This window comes from Phalacrocorax aristotelis, chromosome 7, assembly GCF_949628215.1.
Source record: "Phalacrocorax aristotelis chromosome 7, bGulAri2.1, whole genome shotgun sequence".
In the NCBI taxonomy this organism is placed as follows: domain Eukaryota; kingdom Metazoa; phylum Chordata; class Aves; order Suliformes; family Phalacrocoracidae; genus Phalacrocorax; species Phalacrocorax aristotelis.
The window spans coordinates 40,826,178-40,847,932 of record NC_134282.1 but is presented as its reverse complement, the minus strand read 5'-3'; the positions used below and the strand labels follow the sequence as shown (position 1 = coordinate 40,847,932).

Below are 21,755 nucleotides of genomic sequence, written 5' to 3'. Positions count from 1 at the left end.
TTGATGAGGAGGTTATATAGACACTAAGTATTAAAGGATAGCACGGCATAAAATCAAAGTACATTCTCTGAGTATGTCTAAGTTCCTGTAGGAAGTATTTAAATATTCAGAGGTAAAGTTTTAGGTAGTTACTTAAAATGTATCTAATGTAGCTAATGAATTTTTAAATTTCTGCCTCAAAATATAAAAATATATATAGGACTCTGTTAATTGACTGACTTGATTCCAACTTAACTCTCTTGTTTCTGTTATCAGTCAAAACAGTCAGACAGTGTTCTTTTGCCTTTAAAGTGCAAGGTAAAATCAGTAAATCTGCAAAACTGTTGTGCCAATTAATTAATACTTCTACGTATATTCTGATATTTTCTAACATTGTAAGTGTAATGATGTGTACTTTGGCTCCAGTTCACTTTTATTAAACAATACTTCAGCTGAAGCCTTGATTCTTTTTTTTTCTTATGCAACAGAAAATGCATGTTTTCAAGAAGACATTGCAGGCTTTGATCTATCCAATATCGTCAACTACACCTCATAACTTTGAAGTTTGGACAGCTACAACTCCCACATATTGTTATGAATGTGAAGGCCTACTTTGGGGCATAGCCAGACAAGGCATGAGATGCACCGAATGTGGTGTCAAATGCCATGAGAAGTGCCAAGACCTCCTGAATGCTGACTGTTTGCAGAGTAAGTATTTTCCTGACAGCTAAAGCTTTGCAGTACTTCACACCTTTTGTTATTCTGATTTTGTAATGGAAGGGGCTTTTACAACTCTAGAGTTATTCCATATTATTCACTATTGATAGGTTCCTGAGGGTTTACCTAGCTTCTACATGTAGGTAAAGTAAACAGATATTCTAGTCAGGTCTTCTTTCTTCCCACTGTGTTCTCTGTGTGAGGAGCTGTCATAAGGGGTGGATTCCCAAGGTTCATATTGTTCAGGAGCTAATCACAATTTTCCTGAGCAACTGACCCCGTGGAGTCAATGACAAATTTCTAAATCAAACTGCTTAATTGTGATTCTGCACTATGGTTGAAACTGGGCTGTGTTTGACAGCTAAGCCTTTGACATAGTTTCACAAGCGAGAAAAGAATGTTTGCTTTGAAAATCAAATATTATAAAAGTATATTGTGCAGCATTAATATGATTGTTGGTGGTGAGTTTTCAAGAGTGTATAAAGTAAAGAAAATACTCATTAGTAGCTTCTTCAATAAGTGCAAATAACTTCTGTTAACTGGACAGTAACAAAAGAAGGGATGCTTTCATAATGTGATTCCTGTTCACTCTTGTTGACTAATTGTTCCATTTCATTCTAGGTACATTTTAAGACTAGCTAAAAATAATTAATTCCATATCTGCCCATTGATCTCTGTTTTAGGTAGTCATTTGACAGCCTAGTTCTGCTGGGAATCACTTGGCTTATATTACCTGGACTAAGAGGCATGAAAATGAGTTAAAAGAATGAGCTGGCAACAGGATATCTGCAAGTCACTTGCCAACTATCTGCTTATTAAGTTTAATCTCTAAATTTAATCTCTAAATTTAATCTCTCCCTTTATGCACATCTTGTTTAGCACTATTTATGTATAGGAGGAAGAGAACGTGGAGGAGGGGCACTGAATTCTGATATTCTCAAAATGGAATGTGGAATTAATTTTTTGGGAGGGCCTCAGAACAAATCTGTATGGATCACAGTGGATCTAATTGAAGCTCACTCTCTGCACGTTCTTCAAGGAATTGGGCTACTAGTGCATTTGGAGCTACTTTGCTAGGACTCTCATCTTCTGCTCCCTGAAAATGCTGATTGTATTCTGTGGCAAAGAGATAACTATCACATGTTCTATACTGTGTTGAGGGAATTCCCCTATGATAATTACATACATAACAGTCTAGAAGAAAGGCATAGATGAAACTTTCTCTATCAGAAAGGGATTTTCTAACACATTGTTCCAAAATATTTTGAATTTAAGAAAATCAAGATTGATTGACTCTGTCGGTGAAACACAGACAAGACATCTTGATTTAACAGTAGTGCAATGAAGTATTGCAACGATCAAGTGGTTATGAGCATGGTAACCATGCCTTTCTGTTTGAAGGAGCCTTTCTGTTGCTGTTAGTTGCATGGTTCTTGTCTCACCAAACATCTGTGAAAACCCTCGTCTATTCCACCAGGGTTCCCAACCTAGTTACCGCATGCCATTTGGTTCCTTTTTGAATTATGTTAGTGGGATTTGGGAGGTTTTTTGTATTGGAAGTTTGATATGGTAATGGCATTTATTTCTGTCCTGTAGTGCACTCCAAGTACAGTACAACACAGATAAATGGCACATTCTATCTCACATCCAATCCCCCCTAATTTTAAGAGTTTTTAGATCTAAACTTTAGGATTTGGATTTATTTTTATCAGAAAAAATAGCAGTTAAATCTTTGTGTTCTCATTAATGCAGAAGTTTGCAGAGTGAAAAATGAAAACTTCCCAGATGCCTGTGGAAGCTAGTATATATAAAGTATAGCATTTTAATCTGATTCTGCTATTTGAGAGAGTCACAGTCCAAACAGGAATTGTTACTAAAGCTTTAGTTATAGCTCAGTTATAAAAGCATTGTGAGAAAGCAAGATCCAAGGTCATGTCCCTGACAATATCAAGGTTATGAGTTTCTTGCAATCCTCAACTAGTCCATGATTTCTCACAATAGAGGATGGTTAGAGAGATTGTTCTTTCTAAGGCTTCTTAGATGCGATGAAATCTCTTGTCACTATACACAATGGAAAACAACATTCAAGCCAGCTAGGCCTGAGTGTAATACCTTTTTACTTCTGTTCGCATGACCTCCAATTTGGTCATAATTCATTTCTTTCTGAGCAAGACTACAGGAACTGGTTGCAAGTGTTTTTGTTGTCATGTCTCTGTGGAGGGGCTGAGCTGTTAGTGCCACTCAAAATCAGTAATCAGTTCCCTGTGTGGTGAAACAGCTTCACATATTTATATGCTGACCACACTTCTGTTCTACCCTTCCCACTGTCAAGGAAATAAGCTGCTTCTAACCTTCTAAGAGCTGAGCTGCTTTTCAGGGTGCCACAACCATGCAGGTGGTATGACAGATGTATCCATTCCTGTAATAGTTGAATCTTGGATAAAACTGAAAAGCTACAAAAGGCACACAGAGTAAAAGTATCCTGTTTATCTTCCTTTTCACTTCTCTGAAGAAAAACTTGGCCCAGAGGTTCCCTGGCCCATATCACCAGCCCCCCAGAAAAATATAACAAATGGTTCAAGCACCATATTGCCTTTGAAGAATTTTTACAAATAGATTGATGATGAAGTTGAGAGAGAGTCTGCAAAAAATAAATAGGATTGACAGTCATCTGTGGTGTAAACAGTTTGGAGACATTGAACGGAGTCTTGAAAGAGTAACCTCTAGAGGCAAACTGCAGATAAAAAATACTTGACACTGCTAAGGGGTCCTGATCTTCCTATTAGTACACAAATGATTTTAAGCATCCTGTCATATTTTTTTGCAGCAGATTAATTATTCAGTGAGTTTGAATATTATACTACGTTGAAAATGAGGTTCATGTACTTTGTTTCATTTACCTTAAAAATATTTAGAGTTCCATTGAAAAAATGAATTGACCAGTGCAGCTGGTTAAATCTCTGTTTCTAAGAAAGCTGATGCCAACAATGTCATAAGATGAAATGTCTGAGGTTCACTGTGGTTATTTTTATCACAGGCATCCTTTTGACCATTTCATAATCACTAGGACATATAGTCTTCAAGCTTCTGTGATTTTAAAAAAATTTTTTTAATGTAATGATTGCTAATGTAGACCGTAGAAATTAATTAACATCTCAAGCTCTTTAAGGTCAATATCTGAGCTTGTTCTAAATTAGGTTTTAAAAAAATCCATAGTCCATTCATTAGACTTCTCATCTTCAACAAGATAGCACTATCTAGTAGGTGCAACATTAGATCAGAATTTATTTCAGTCATGTTGAGTTTGTATCAGTCCGTAGGGTAGAAAAGGCTTGTTAACTTCCTATGCAATGTAGTTTACAATATTGTCTTAATTAGTCTGATCAATACTGCATGAAAAGAGCTGTTGATATACTGTCAGCAATAGAGGATGTAAAAATAGTTGCAATAAATAATTTAGTATAAATGGAAGGCAATATGCTGATTTTTCAGTAGAACTTGAGGGAAGTTGTATTTTAATGCATATTCCAATTTTATCTGTAGTATCTCAAAAAAATCAGCAGGGTTTTCAACAGCGATGTTATTGCCATCTGGATTGTGTCCATGGTATATCATTATGATGTTTTATGTGTACTTTTTAGGGAAGCACAGAAAATAAGGTAAAATTAAAAATGTTGCTTTCCTTCATCTTGCAAGAACCACCCGTCACGCTTTCCACACAGTTCAGCAATCATGTTTTGTGATAAAATCACTGGAGAATTCTTTAACTGGTATCTGTTTTCATGGTAGGATTTAATTATTTTTCTACTATTTCCTGATTTTTTCTGTGTGGAAAATCCATAATCACCAGAACTTTGGTCTTCTGCATTCAAAAAAATTAGGTACTCAGGCCAAGAGATTTTTCAGGATTTCTCAAGATTTAATAGCCGTGGAAAACACCTTGAAGAAGCCATATAATTCAGCCTTTTGATGGTCCAGAATCACTGCTATCTGGTATCTCAACCCACACTTTTCCAATCTTGACATTATGCTTTCCTACTTTACTAAGCTGGTAATTCTATCAGCTGAGATAGAGTTCATTCTCTTCCTTCTTTGTGTCTACTAGACACAGCATTCCTTGCAGAAATTCTCTGGGTGATTCCAGTGTTAGAGTTCTTGGAAAAACATTCCCTTTAATATGTTCAGCTGCAACCTGCGTATAATGTCATGTCTACTCTTTGGGAGACGGGGCATAGAAGAGTGGCTTAAATAGCTATTAGAAGATTCCACTGTTAACATCGAGCTTCATGAAGGGCTCCTTTGTTCATGCATAATGTTTAAAGAAGGGATACAGTGCACTACTGAGCCAGAGTGAGGATGTCAAGTCAGCATTACACAACTGTTTAACAGTTAGGGTAATCCCAAACTAATCTAAATGTTTAAATCCAGTGAATGGTTAAGTTCAGTAGATTTTGAATGATTCATTAAATGAATTTATTATTACTTAGCATTTTTTTTTAACGAACACTCTTCCAGGAAGGAATGAAAAACTTTCAATGAATACAGGTAGCATCAGCAAATATTGAAATGTATCCGGAAGAAGTAAAGAAAGCATCTGAAGCTGCTATGCCTATTTCTTTCTACTGTTCATTAGATTTCCACTGTGGGAAACAATAGCAGGAGTCTAGATTAATCTCCTTACTGTCAAAATAAAACTCCTCTGAAAAATGAGGTGGAAACATTACCTGGTTTAAATACTGTTTCTATTAATTGGGGGGGGGGGTGTGTGTGTGTGTGTGTCCTAATGAACCAAGTATGGGGGTTTGTACCGTCCTACTCCAAAAGGAGTTATATCATGTTATATCATGCTAACTTATAAAAAAGAAAAGAAAAGAAATCATTTGAAGAATTATTCATAAATGCACTATTAAAGTTTAACTAGTAACAGGGGCAAAGGGCAGAGCAGACAGACCCAGATACTGAACACTTCTACACACCTTTCTGGAAGAATCAGTATGCCTAATTATGTAAGAAAATTTACTCACATTTGGATGTTTTCACAGTACTAATCAGTTCTGAATTCAATATATATTTCTAGGTATAACATATACCTGATCGAAGTTGAATATTAACCTATCATGTTACACTAATCAGTTGATAATTTTAGGTATCACAAAGAATAAAAGGCTTGATATTACCCATATGAAATACATATCTCTTTTGAGTACTGCAGTACCAAACTTGGCTGGAGACTCTAGAGACAAAGCACTAAAATAAAAACGTTTATTAAAAACTATTGACCTTTTCTCTCATTTCAGGAGCTGCTGAGAAAAGTTCCAAACATGGTGCCGAAGATAAAACACAGAATATTATTAGTGCAATGAAGGAAAGAATGAAGATTAGAGAGAAAAATAGACCAGAGGTGTTTGAGGTGATCCAGGAAATGTTTAATATTTCCAAAGAAGATTTTGTGCAATATAAAAAAGCAGCAAAGCAGAGTGTTTTGGATGGAACATCCAAATGGTTGGCGAAAATAACCATCACAGGTAAATTTTCCTCTGAACTGTTTGCTCTAACAGCTCTTTCTTTCCTAGTCCTCTGGTTCAGGAATAAGATTTATTATAATTAGACCTGGAACTGTGTGTTCAACTGCATAATTGGTGCATCTATAAATGGTTGAATTTATAGCATGTTAACTGGAAGAGTTTTAAGTTACAGCTGTTGGCAAAGCTACTTTATATTCCACTGATCTAGGAAGGAAGATAAGCAAACAGTCTTGTCACATCTCCTCTACTTCCAACCAGTATTTCCTGTGCTAGTGCTAAACTTTTTGCCACCTATTGCAAGAATTAAAGTTCTCAGTTGTGTTTATGGGTTTTAATGGCTGCAATGCTAAGAACACTGCAGTTTGCCATTCGAGACCCCATTGGTTTGAAAATCATCATCCAATCTTTTTGTTTGACTAAGGGTGTGTTGCAGTTTAGGGCTGCTGAGCCACGAAAACCTGTGCACCCAGAACATACTTGAGATTGCTTCCAACTGCATTAGGCTGGTTGCTCATAAAGATTTCCTGGTCCTCTGAAATTGACATTTCAGTTTCTGTATTAAAACCTCAGCATAGAAAATCTAAATAAAAGCTCAGCTGACTACACAGGTCAACCTGACTTTATGTGCTATTGGATTAGAGACAAAGATTAAGCTAAAAGACCAAAGAATTGAAAGGCAGCAATGTGAAACATTAAGGAACTCTGGTTAGATTTCACATCTAAATTAGCCTCAATTTCGTTTTAATGTTATGAAAGATCATAAGCCCTCTTCTGATATTAAAAGTAAATTAAATATTTTCTCTTTCTCCAGGATTTTCATTATTCCTGTTACAGGGGATAAGGAGATAAACCTTAGGAACTTATTTTTAGCTTTTACAAGTCAGTTTTGATAAAAATAAGTGAAACAAAAGCTATATTTTTGAAATAAACCATAGTCTGTACTTAAGTAACACACACATTTTCCTCACTACTTAACAGCAACTTGCATAAAAGGTATGTTTAAGTCAGATCTTGGTGCCTGATGTTTCACACCTGTACATATGGTAGTTTTCCTTATGAATTTCACAGGATATTTTCCATATATCCCCTGTAAGCTCAAACACATGCACACTGTTAAAAAAGTACAGAATGTCCTTTACTACTCTTTTCTTTATGAAACAAGTGACTAGGATACCCTGAGCAGATAGATGGCATTATTTTAGCAAGTTACTCAGTAAATGTGCAAACATTTTCAGACTCTCTGCTGGGTAAACATCACTTTACTAGTGTTGGTACAAAACACTTGTATTACTGAATGGCTTTGTTCTTCTTTTTTAGAAGTAAAACTCATATTAACTCGAGCTCTGCAGAATTATGACCTAGTAAATCACAGAATAATTTAGGAAGTGATGTTGGAAGGGATTTCTACAGGTATATTCAAACCTTCTGCTAAAAATAAGGCTAACTTCAAAGTTAGATTAGCTTGCTCAGGGCTTTGCCCAGACTAGATTTGAAATCCTCCAATGATAGAGATTCCCTGTTCTCTCTGGGAAACATGTCCTGCTTGCTGGACAAGCTGTTTCAGTTATTAACCCACTCACATTGTAAAACTGTTCTTACGTCCAGCTGCGCTTTCTCTTGCTGCAGCTTGCAGCTGTTACATCTTATTATTTCACTGTGTGCCTTTGAGAAGAGTCTGGCTTCATAGAATCATAGAATAGTTTGAGTTGGAAGGGACCTTTAAAGGCTATCTAGTCCAACCCCCCTGCAATGAGCAGGGACATCCTCAACTAGATGGGCTTGTCCGGGTGCTCATCATCTCTGTGTCATGCTCTTTGGATAGTTGAGGACTGCAGCCTGATCTCCTCTTAGCCTTCCTCTTCTCCAGGTAAGAAAACCCAACACCTTTAGACCTTTCTCATGTCATGTGCCCCAATCCCCTAGCGAAATTGGCAACCTTCCACTGACTTTCTCCAGTTTGTCAGTCTCTCTTACTGGGGAGCTTCCAAGAGCAGAAACAATCTTTCATCTGGGTATGGCCTCACAGGCATCAAACTGATGCAAATAAACACTTCCTTCAGTATACCTTGAAGACAGAATGCAAGACTCTATGAGATAATTTCCCACACCAAGTAAAGTTAGAGACAAACCTAAGCTAATTGGTGGGTCTTAGAGAAAGATGGAAAGAGAATCCAGACTTCCTGAGGAGCAAAATTTTAATAGGGAATAGTAGTAGTCTTTCCCTGCTAGTGTTTTAGAGATGGGTGCTTCCTCATCAATAGCTTAGTATATGTTGGGTCCCAAGCTGTAAAAGACTGCTAATTCCTTCCCTGATGGACATCATGTTCTATCCATGATTTAAAAAAAAAAAATTAAAAAAAAATAATCAGAGTTTTGCTCTGCATTTACTCCAGATTTCCTTTGCAAGGTGTTTGCTGCAGTCAAACTTGATGGGTACTGTGAAGTGTTTCTTCTTTATAGTCCTTACAATACTGAGTAATAAGATGGGGAGTGACCATGAAAATCCTCTGTGCTGCACAGAGGTTTGCTGGTTTTCTTGTGGCAAAGTGTTAAAAGAGTTGTTGAACTTAAAGGTGAGCAACTGATTTTTCTCTTACAAAAAGACAAGTGTTTTCAATTTCTGGACTTTTTCTGTAATGACAAGTGGCTGTCAGTAGTATGCTACCTAGCAGGTATTTTTGAAAAAATAGACACATTTAAACTGTTCTCTCAAGGTAAAGGTGTCATTTTAACAACGAGAGAGAAAGTAACTGCTTTTCTTAAAAGGCTTTTGCTATGGTGACAACATTTTGAAAACAGATGTTTGGAAGTGTATCTATCATTATGTGATTTTTCTGCCAAAAACAATGTCTGTTACCTACAGAAATCTGTACACTTAAATAAACTTGGAAATGGAATTTTCTACCTCGTTTAAAAATCTTCCAGATGAGGAGTACTAGTGGGTTTTGAACACATTTGTTAAAAATATAAAAATACAACAGTTTCCAATTAGTTTGCAAGAACAACTGGTTGACATCAGGCACTGAAATTTACCAGCTGAATTTCGAAAAAAAATTTGCGTAATTGGTAAATGGAATCAAAAAATTAGGGTAGTGATTTAGTAAGTGCAGCCAATCATAGACTTCTTCCATTTAAATCTACGTGTCTTTGTGAGGTATGTTTTTCAGCTATGACAGCCATTATAATTGGACTTTGACCCAGACCTTAAAATCACTGTATCACAGAGTGTTAAAACAATATTTTTAAAAATAATGCATATTCAATCATAATAATAACATTTTTAAAATATTTTAAAATATTAATTATTTCATCTTTATCTCATCTTGTTTTTTAATTTCTGCATTTATATGTTATATAAAGTACATAATGTGTTAGTACAGTGGTGGTACTTGTATATAATTTGTAAATAAATAAATGAATGTATTTGGGTTGCATGCTCAAAAAATTTTACTATAGTACTCTTAGATTCCATAGCAATTTTTTTATATCTCGGGGAAAGGCCACTGAGCAATGGAACTGGCATTTCCATTGCTGAAATGTAAAGCTAGCGTTCAGGAGGGGAAGGAGAAAAGCATTTGTCAAGTGGACCATGAATGAGTTCCTTTGTGAGAGTTGGTAGGCATGTCTTTAGCTACATGTAGCTCTGTAGTCCAAACTAAAGCCTAATCACATCTGGGGCAGACTGTACATTGAGCTGAATAATAGCAGATGTGTGCCAGAAGGAATCTAGGGAAAATCTGAGACAGTGAGTCAGATGGATTAAGAAAAAAGGGGGCCATTCTGAAGGTCATGGGACAGTGCATGAAGCTCAAAGGAATAGTTGTTGAATTTGGGGACTGTCTAGTTCATTCCTAAGCATTAGTCTTTTCAGGAATGAGATGTGTAAAAAAGTGACAGAAACCTACATTTTTTTCGCTGAAGTCAACAGATATGACTAACCCATACCAGGAGCTGATCTGCTGAGTAAGAAGGTGACATTTTTATGTAATCAATTTTCTGAGCACACTGAGGGAACTTCATTATCCAAAATTATTGACATTAGAGAATGTTAACTAAATGTTATAATTGAGATGGTTTAAATAATATGTGCAAAATAATAAAACCAAGTTCTGCTCATGCTAGGAGCCATGGCAAATGTTTTAGCTGCAGCTGTCTGGGTTTGATAGGCTGCTATTTGGCAGTTCTGTCTTCAGAGATTTCTAGTTTTATGAATTATGATGGAAAATCAAATTGTGTGTATTTATATTTGCTACAAAATGCATATACATTAACTATTCACCCACCTTAACTGTCAGAAAGGCTGACAAACACATAAACAGTTAATGATACTTGATCTGAACTGTCACCCTGTCTGTGGTAGAATAGAGGAAGTATTCTGAAAAACCTCATGGTTCATCTCGCACATGAGGAAGACAAATGACAAAGTCATAACCATGCCCCTCGTGTTTATTTTTACAATCCACAGTGCAGATTTTTGAAAATTGGAGGTTTTATTTTGGAAAATTTAGTTTGGATCTTTGGAAAAACTTTGGAAATCATTATTTATTCTTTTATTTGGGGTGGGAATGGAAATTTCAGGGAATTACGCTTAAGCCAAGTTATACAACAACACTGTATTACCTGCCATGCTGATTAAACCAAAGTTCGAGAGTACCTGATTTATGTACGGCAAGAGAAGTATATATTTTCTGCTCCATAGTGAATCTTTAAATTTATTACTCTATTAAACATATTCGTAAATTTTATACAGTCCAGAAGGATAGTTAGACAAGCCTTGTCTATCTCCAGAGTAACAGACACTGGGAAAATTCATCCAGAAAGCTTTGTTTCAGGAGCCCTCGGTTTGAGGGCTTTGTTTCCTGTTGCTGTTGTCACTGTCTCATTTATTTCTTGGCAATGAAGGCTATGAGGGCTAAAGCACATTTTTCTCCCTTTGTTGCAGTTCTTTGTGCTCAGGGCTTACAGGCTAAGGACAAAACTGGCTCAAGTGACCCATATGTTACTGTACAAGTTGGCAAAACCAAGCGGAGAACAAAGACTATTTTTGGAAATTTGAATCCTGTATGGGATGAAAAATTCTATTTGTAAGTATAGAAGATACTATTGTTTCTTGCTTTTTTAAATTTACATTTAGGTAATATAATGCTACCAAGTGAAATAATTACTTAATTTTAAACTATTTTTTGTCTGTATTATGCACATTCATAGCATTAATAAATTAGCAAGTTGTGAATGGAGAGAGCATAGTAGTGTATTGTGTATCATGTATATCATGTAGTAGTCATACAGCTCATAATTATGTCTTTTGGTGGTCTATTTGTTCTAATTTGTTAGGGAACTTAAGTGACAGTTTTCAGACTCTGACCTTACATGCTGTTATAAATGCCTTCCTATGTCTCAAATACTGACCATGCAAGTTAAATGCATTTATTCAACCTTACAATTCTCCTAGGTGAAACGGGGGAATTTGGTAGTAACTAGTATGCTTCAGGCTCTGGGCTGGGCTGTTTGTAATGTCTATCCTTTCCAAGACTAAGTGTTGTCCAGAAGTCTGATCTGGAGAGTATGGTGCAATCCTCCTGTCTCCTTTCTTTGGCCACAGCCTTTGAACTGAATATGGTACAGTTTGTTGTCAGTGTTCAACCCTGACTGCAAAGTAGATGTTTCAGTTTGTAATATGTTGACTAAGGTTTGAATATAATTTCATGGCAGTTCTAGTTCTGGCAATGTTCCTAGAACTTCTTTCAGAAAGACATATTGCAGTACAGGAAATTCCAATTCACAGGTACTATGCCATTCTTTTCCTCAAAATATTGCATTAGGATACAACACGATCCTGACTGAGAATGTGACCAATCTGATAAAAGTATCAATTTGCTCAGTGTTATTCCTCTACATGTAGCAAAAGTATTTCAGCATTTATTGTTTTCTCAGCTTGATTGCTACATGCCACAGTATCTGATGTGCACTTAACTACTAGTGTTAAAGTCAATTAAAGATTCTGAAAGGCTAATATAAATCCTAGAGTTCTTTTGGAGAATTTTAAGTGAAAGAGAACTGTTTATTTGGGCAGATTTTTTAAATTGTTCATAAAAGTTACAGTCTGCCCTGAAAGCACCTACCAGAGTATTATCATATGAAGTTAGTAGGTATTTTACGGAAGCTGTGTGAGAACACTAGTATAGTAAATTATGAAAAGGATAAATTATAATAATAAAAAAGAATATACAATTTCAGTCTTTGTTAAATACATCAGTTTCATTTGCATTTTTACTGAGAATATATGCACAGTGTTCACATGTTATAATAGTCTAATCTTTTTGTACTACATTTTAAAAGTCCAGTATGTTTATGCCTAATAGTGCTACTCAAATTTGGATGTTAATTTGATACAACTTGATGAAACCCTGTACCAGTGATGATAAAAATGATGTGTCATTTTTATAAGCAACCCTGAATTTATGAAGCAGCAGCAGAGCAGCTCAGGATTCTGCAGACTGCCCAGTCAAGATTCAGGATCTCTAGTTAGTCACCATGTGCAACAATTTCAAAATAACCGCTGACCACAGTGTAAAATAATTGTCTTCAGGCTATAACATTGTTCAGTTTCTTCTTGTATTCCTTTCCTCCAATAAGGAAGACATCAGTTGTAATTATTTCTGTCTACATAAACCATGGAAAAAAATTCTGTTAGGGTTCAGGCATTTGAAATAGAGCTCTGTTTTCTTCAAGAAGGTGCAGCGTCATAACACGAGAAGGTTACCTTCTTATCATGTAGCACAACAGCTATATTCTCTTCCCTGTTTTTTGACTAAAATCTGCTACCTTATTGTTGAGGAGGTTATCATTTCACCGGTGAGCTGGAAAAAGGTATGACCCAAGATGTCGCTTCTATTTGTCTGGAAAAGGTGCTAGTTAATCCAACTATATTAAACAATGTATGCCCATTCCTTTCACAGATTCAAAGGCCAGTACTAGAAATAGTTAATTCAGAGAAAACACACACTCAGAAACTTTTTACAGGCTTCCCATATACAGAACATATTTTCTTTTTGAGTAGTGTTACTCCAGTAAGAGTTGAAGTGTCATACCTCATTGAATGACTGTGATTAACCAAAGATAGAAGATAATTACTTTCACCCAGCACTAAGTTTTTGTATCATCTGCTGCTCTAGTAATAACATTAATTAAAAAATCCCAAACCCGACTATAGCATAAATCTCCTAACTACTTTGAACTGAATACTTTTTCAATCATTTTTATAGCGCTTGTACTTTCTAAAATAAAGTTATCTCCCTGACTTATTTAATGCATTGGATTTCAATTGAAAGTATATGAGAATTTCTGAAGTGTATTAAGCAAATTAAAAATGTTTAACCACAAGATTAAATCTATAGTTCAATATATCTATTTCATTGACTCAGGAAGTTTTGTTTAAATTAGGCTCTACTAGTGATATTTGATAGTCCTATTTAAAATCAAATACTAAGCATCATTATAACTCTTAAATGATAAATTGCAGAAATAAAACATATCTCAAAATCTTACAATCATACATTTACTCACAATACCACAACATTCATTTAAATCTCTCCATCTGTTCCAAAACAAGGACTTGGAAAAAAACATTGGCTCCCCACTGTGTGTTTGCTCTGTCATAGCAGATAGAGTTTGCAGGCTCACACACAAACCTAATAGGATTGTATGGTAAGCAGAGAGTCAATGTTTCTAACAAAACATAATGTAGCCCTTGCTAAATGACCATGGGATACTGGCATAGATTTTAACATGGAAACTCATAAACATAAGTAAAGTAGCACTTACGTACGGCTGCACACATCTCAGTAAAAAGCCAAGACTATCAGAGGAAGAATACATCTTTCCTTAAATGTTTTGTACACAAAATAGAGAAGTAAAGCGGACAGCAAATGTTCCTTTAATAAATGTTATATAGGTGGTGAGGACTTTGATCCTTTCTATTGGCATTATTAGAAAGGAGATTACAGAGGTGTTTTTATATTTTCTATAAAACAACAGTGATAAAGTATTTTCAGTGCCAGAGGAAAAGAAGAGTCTTGCAGCTATCTGTCACCTTCACTCTTCTGGTTGAGTGTGACATCTGATATGGGAAAGGGGCTGCATTTTTATTTTTTAGTTACAAGGAAGAGGTATTTAGGCTGTGTAGTTTTCAGCTTTGTACAAACTTTTAGATCTATACACTACAATAAAACTCATCTCCACTCTTATTCTTTCTTGACCATTTTCAACAGTTGATTGCTGAAATACAGAAATTGCTTTTTTACTGGCAGTGTGGTCTAGCAAGCACACATCTCTGAGTTGCCTTGCAAACTTTGCAGGTATCATGTTTCCTCTGACTACTCATTAACACCTCAGATGCAGTTGTATAATACAGAAGTATTTCATATAACTGGATTATTATTTTACATTACTTATTATTTTTATTTTGGCTGTCACTAGGCCACCATATGGCTCTGATAAATAGCAAATTTGTTAGTGGAAGTAAAAGGTTTTACTGAAGAGTACAAGGAAAGAACGCTGTTATGATGAATGTATTTAATTTTGACAGGGTGGGAAATTAGTCTCCGTACATTCTTTAGCAGTTTCTTTACTAATCTGCATTTATTTCTTTACTGAAAGTAACATAGTATCAGTTAGCTGTTATTTTAACACTGGGTGCAGATCTCTTGGATGAGGTGTACAATCATGTCATGCCAGTGCACCTAATATTAAATTTAGATGGGGCTACTATAGTAAAGATATTTTATTATTACATTTTTTTATTACTCTAGACATTAGGATAAGCAGGAATGCAGTGAGGATTATTTCATGTCTGTGCGGCATTCTGTAAATGCGGAAGTAATGCAGCATCACCAGATTGTTGATATTAAAACTATCTCTTGTATCTAGCATCTCTGAATATACCACGGCTTTTCCAGCTTTCAAAAGCATCAGTATCTTCATTCTCTGTGTGCTAAAGAACAATTCACTTCTCACCTTCCTATGTCACGCCTTAGTGAACACTTTTACTGAACATACAAAGCAGAGTGGCTGGAAGAGAAACACTGAAAACAGCATAGGTTGTTTTTGCCTTGAATTCCCTGGGCTGGTTTTGCTGGGCAGAGTAAGCAGAAGCAGGAATTCTATCCAATGTTTTTTGCAAAGCCACAGAGCTTCTGCACAGATGTTACCAGTGACTAAAGCAGAATATGCATCTCATTATATAGTGTTGTTTCTCAGAGGCTGGGCAGATAAGTAGAATGATGCAGAGACAGCTCTGTAACCTTAAGACTAAATCTCCCTGAACTCTCACTGCCACAGGGCAGGTCAGTGGAAATACATGTTCATCCACTTCCATTCTTGTATCACAAATCTTTACTAGTTTTGGAGTCTTGCACAGGAACTTTACAGACAGTTAGCAAAGCTAAAGATTTAGACATGAAGATGAACATGTGAGTAAACCCATTGTTTGTGATAGGTTTTGCCATGTTTCACTGACCTAAGGTTAAAGGAGAACAAGATGTGGGAGGGACAAATGAAGACATCAGGGAAAAGTGCAGTCATCCTGACCATCTGAATAAACATTTCTTAATCAGCTAATTATACATCAGAAGGAAACTGGTCTTGTCTCAAGTGAACAAAAATACGGTATTTGTACTGAAGTACCATTTAATGACTTATTATATGCAGCATCTCCCTGAGAAGCAAAGCAGGAACAAGGTTTCTGCTAATAACACAGATATGGTGATGAGGGTCACATGAATGCCTCACCAATGATGGATCTCCCTATGTCACTGTAGAAATCCCCTGTTTAATACTTCTGTTGGGTGCACAGCTAAATGCAGTTCAAGACTCCAGCAATGTTAAGCAAAAATTCAGGGCTACATTTCAGGAAAACTATGTGGTGGCTGGGTTTAGCCTAGTTTCTTAAGGCAAATATGTTTATTTGATCCACCTATGTCTTCCTATATTTTAGATGTCCTTGCCAATAGCTTTTGAATTTTGTGGTCAGCGTAATTTCACAGAGTGCCTAATACTATGTCCGTCATGTTCTGTGAAAGTAGGTGGTCAGACAGACATGAGATACTAACAGTGTCCTCACTATGAGCTCACCCCATAATAGACACCAGGGAGTGCATATGAAGGGATAGCTTATGAAAATCCGAATTACAGGAGAAGATTCAGTAGGTGATTGCACTTTGTTAAATATCAGGGAAGCCAGTCATAAGACAAAAGGAAGCTAGGCTTCATTAGTTTTGCTAATCACGGAACGATGTGGTTTTTAATTACCAGTAATATCTGCAGTGTTAAAATTTGGCATACTGACAGACACAGGCATTTCTGTGATACTGAATGGTGTCACAGTGAGGCAGAATAAAATCTGTGCATGCCATTTTTAGTGACTGATTGGCCTTGATGTTAATAATACCGTTTAAAGCACTTTATACTTCTAAAGCCCATTACCACAACTAATTTATTCTTAGAACACCCCTGAGGGGTGTCAGTTGGGAGATGAGTTATAGTATTTACTGTTTTAATGCTGGAAATGCTGAGACACTGAGGCACAATGCTGGAAATCTCTGAGCAGTGATAGTACATGGAATTCAAGTAAGAACTCCTAACGTATTGTCAAACTAAGACCTTGCTGAAGATGAAAATTTGCTGTTACACTTTAAAGCAGTATTTAAAGATAACGAAAGATACATAATGTTTAAAATATTTTTGTAGTATTACTGAAAGAATATAAAAAACCTGGTTAGCACGGATGCATGAGTATGAGTATGACATGGCTTATGACGGCTGCCAGGTCTGTACTAACCATTAAATGTCATCAGAATGTTTTTCACTACCACAGACTTCTGCAGTCAATGTTAGGATATTCCAATCAAGTCATCAAAAGCCAACACTGACCAATAGTTAACAGACCTCATTGTGGCTTACAAGAATAAGCAGCAGTAGAGATTCTTTTCCATTTCTGTACAAATATATGTAGGGTGGAGCTGGGAGTAAAAAATGTTATCCACTGGGAAATCTGCATATTCCAAGTGAAGCCACCTCACTCTCTCATACATCCAGTAGTTTCTCTAATCCACTCAACTCATGAGTGGTTAGTAAGCCACTTAAATTTGCAAGGAATTTTTTAGTATATAGCAGTCTGGCCCTACTCTTCCTCACCAGGGAATGGAGGTCTTGGAGAAAAGTAATGTATCTTTTAAAGAAAGCAGCTACTTACTTCCCTAGGTTTTTCCAGTTGCCTGTCTTGTCTTGCTGTGACATTTGTGCATACTTGTTGGGCTGTTTTTCGGGTTGTTGGTTTTTTTTTGGTTGGTTGTTTTTTTCCCCAAAACCTCCTGCTGTGTACTAGAAATACTATTTTAAGATTTTGTCACTTTTTGTGTTATAACATTCTAGGCTACTCTTTTTGTCGTCTACTGTACATACTACATAGTGTTCCTAAATGAATAAACCTGATCTAAATGTACCTTTCCTATGATACTTGTAAAATAATACTGAGATGTACACATTGTAAATTAATTAATAATTTTAATGACGAGTTCATTACATTCCTAAATGCAATCTATATATATAATTCAGTCAAGTCAATCTCTCTAATTCCTCTTATATATAGTAATTGTAGTTTTGTCCCTGGCAATGTGGTACAGCCTCCTGAATGCTGCAGATAGTTTGTATTCTGTCACTTTATGCAGTTAAGCAAGTGTATGGAAATCAAGAACATTGAATATAGACAGCAATACAAATTTATGTAGCTTATGTATCACTCACATTTTTAATTTTATTATTATTTTTGCAGTGAATGCCATAACTCTACAGACAGAATAAAAGTGAGAGTATGGGATGAAGATGATGACATCAAATCTAGGGTAAAACAACATTTCAAAAAGGAATCAGATGATTTCCTTGGGCAAACAATCATTGAAGTAAGAACACTGAGTGGAGAAATGGATGTATGGTATAATTTAGGTATGATTCTTACTGATTTTTTAAAAACAAATTTAGGCAGAATCTCAGCATCTGTAGCTTTGGGACTTTGAAATACATAGTTTTGGTACCAATATAATACTTTAAAATATTACAGGTTGATTTGAAAATGTAAGACACATTCCTGGTTTTGGCCCAGAATTATGACAATTACAGTATGCAGACTATGAATAACAAGATCAAAGAAAAATATTTCCTTTTAATGTAGAATTACAAATGTGTAAGAAACCCCAACATCTCAGACTAGTCCATTCACCATAGCATTCAGTGGGAAATACATCTACAAAGATACATAGAATAATCTAGCAAATATTTTGCTTGTTGTCCACATTCATTTTATCACATATATTAAAAAATTATTTATGCAGCATTCTGGGCATAATCAGGGTGCTGGGCCATCTTGTCTAGTCTGCGCTTTTCCTAGAAAGGTTGGACTAGATGATCCCTGAGGTCCCTTCTAACCTGGGATTCTGTGATTCTGTGATCTTTGTTCTTCACTGTGGTTTTTCATTAAACTGGCTTGCTTGAGTTTTCTGTTCTGTAAATGTCAAATGTGTTTACATGCAGAGTCATTAACTGACGACAGCCTGGTGAAGCTCAAAATGCTCTCTCTTGTCCTTAATGACTGCACTTTCTTGTCTGGACAGGTCTTAAGAAGTATAATTCTTTAAACCAGAAATAAGTCAACGAATGTGTGTCTCTGAAATATTTCCTTTATCTAAATCTAAGCATACAGTTGTTCTTTAATTGTAAAAATATCTTTGGGTGCACTAAGTGTTTTGGAGTAGCCTTTTAAAAGTTAATCTCCTATATTTGGTAAGAAAAATGTGATAGTAACATTTTTATTTAGGTTGCCTGCTCTGTGAAAACTTCGGGTGAATTATGTGACATAATTCCTGAAGTTGTAGAGCTTTTGCTTCCTAATCAACAGTCCTTGTTTCCCTGTCTAGTGTTTTGTTTCTCAGTGACATATATGGATGTGTCAGGGAACTATTTGATATTTTGTTGACAAAGAAAATAAAGCCTTGCTTTGTTTCCTATTTATAATGAGATTTTTTTAAAGGTAAGATAATTGGATTGTTATGAATTCTGAATTTTATTCCTAAAAAAATATCAGTGCCTTAAACTGATATAAATACTGATATAAATTATTATTAAATGGATTTTTAAAACAAGTCTTGCTGAACTGATTTGACCGGAAGCAGTTTAATAATAACATTGAAAATCTATGTGTTCTGCAAAAGGAAGAATCTAGAATGAAAACCTTTCATTCAGCATCTGAAAAGAAATATTGGTCAACAGCTCATGATAATTCTAGTATTCTAAAAAGAATGTTGTATTTTATTCTGATACATACACACATTGACACAACTGCAGTATGTCACATCATACAGATTGGATTTGTGGAATACTTCGTATAATTCTTAATACTTAATAATTCTTATTAATTATACTGTTCATCACCATTCACGTCATAACACCGTGAAAGAATCATCAAAATTGTAATACCTATTGACTCAGTTATACTGCTAGAGTGGATTAGAAAAGTGAAAATTGGAGTCGAAGAAGATCAGTAACCTCCACAATGAGTGACAGCAACTAAACAGACTAGTACAGATAGTGTAAACAGTTCTTCATATAATTTCTTCTGTAAGATTCAGCTTAGCTCTGTAACTGAGTTCTGCTAAGAACATTTTGAGTTTCTCTCAGACATAGTAAGTAGTTCAGGTTGTTGCTAAAGTCTTCATTCATAATCGAGGGAAAATAAATAATTAGTACAGATACCAGATAGAAAAAGGAAATAATTTCTATTGAAAAGGGAAAAGCGTTAAATGAAATGCTGTGCAGCCTGCTTTGAATTTGGTAGATAAAATAAGAAAGATTCTTTACTTCATAGTTTTGATATTCTGCTTCATGGCCTGAACCATAGGTGAGGTATTAAAAAAATCCTCTTGTTCTCAACAGCAGGACTTTCTGGCTTTAAAAAACATTCTTATTAATTAGAATGATTTATGAAAGCTTTTCATATGACATATATGTGTTCTTGATAGTAATATATTATTTTTCTACTCTTCAGAAAAGCGAACAGATAAATCGGCTGTCTCTGGTGCCATTAGATTGAAAATCAATGTTGAAATAAAAGGAGAGGAGAAAGTTGCTCCCTACCATGTGCAGTACACCTGTCTGCATGAGGTATGTTGGAGAAGTTACAGAAAGCATATTATACAGAAATTACTATTCATTTGTTGCATGGATAAGGAGAAAAGGCCACAGAATATTAGAACACTGAAAGAAATAACTGCTGCTAGAACTCAGGACAAGTTTATTTTAGATTTCCCACTTTGTATTGCTGATGGCATATCAGGTTCAGAGTCAAAGGCAGAACAATGTAACACCAACAGATCATGCCTGCTGGTAGGAGTTAGAAAAAAGATGATGTGGAGTCAGCTAAGTCCTCCCCATACCGTATTTTGTTTTAGTATTTTGATGCTCCATATATGTTTGCTAACATCAAGAAGATACAACAATTTCTGTATATTACAGAAATACAGCTATTAATTGCAAAGGATTTCTTTCCTGCTACATTAATTCATATTTTGGAGAGAGTGAGAAAAAGCGGGAGAGCACAGACAACATGAATTTGGTTCTCCTATCATCCAAATTGCTTTTGTCAGCGTTGAAAAAAATCATCACTGATAAACCAGTGTGCCTTTCAAAAGTTTTTCTTTGTACTTGATTCCCCTTCCCTCAGTGACACACACTGAAGTTCTAGTCTAAAAATATAGGTACTTTCTGAAAGCTGATACATATTATACGGTAGAAATTTCAGCTCTAGTATGTAGCCACAAAATCCCATTATTCACCATTTGTAAAACTGAATGTGCAGGGCATTTGTGCTCATAGATTTTGACCTGATATTGCAAATGTTTTGTCCTGGGAAGTAAATGGCAAAATTCTGTTACTTTAAGATCATGCACAATACAGTTATGGGCTAATTAGCAAAACTGAAATTATTTCAAAGTTTTGGGTTTTTTTGGTCACTGAAAATAGGAAATCTAATCTGCTGCTGAGTTTGTGGATACATATGGAGCTAGGTAATCTGAGAAGTATTCTGTGACATTAACATCAGATTAAGTAGTATTTTTGGTCCTAAGGTTGCTAAACCTAAACTTTATTGCATGTCTTTCCCTACTTGAGAGGCTTCTGTAATATTTCTGATGGGTTTCCTGTAACTTACAATTCTTAAATAATGAATTTGAAATGTAATGGTCACAGATCCAATTAAAGTTGAAGAACTATGGTAGTGAGCATTATAAAATCATTATTTCATTCATTAGCAAAGGCGTATAATAGAGAAGAGAAAGTTTCTGCACAATTTTATGTTGCAGTCTTGCTGCCAGTTAACTAACATGACCCTATATCAAGGAGATAGATCAATGCACTGAATCACAAGCCTAGCACTAACAGAGTTCCATTGCAAAAAAATGTGTTTAGAGTCTTGCAGGTTTTTTGTTT

General features: G+C 35.5%; 1 protein-coding gene across 3 annotated transcripts in view; it reads left to right on the top strand.

Annotated features, from left to right (window-relative positions):
* UNC13C (unc-13 homolog C) overlaps positions 1–21,755 on the top strand; it is a 244,132-nt gene that overhangs the window by 119,003 nt on the left and 103,374 nt on the right. For all 3 annotated transcript variants that reach the window (XM_075100328.1, XM_075100329.1, XM_075100330.1), the window contains 5 exons: positions 468–687; positions 5,994–6,221; positions 11,164–11,305; positions 18,052–18,221; positions 20,317–20,432. In XM_075100328.1, coding sequence (XP_074956429.1) covers positions 468–687; positions 5,994–6,221; positions 11,164–11,305; positions 18,052–18,221; positions 20,317–20,432 — 876 coding nt within the window. The remainder of the gene's footprint in view (positions 1–467; positions 688–5,993; positions 6,222–11,163; positions 11,306–18,051; positions 18,222–20,316; positions 20,433–21,755) is intronic.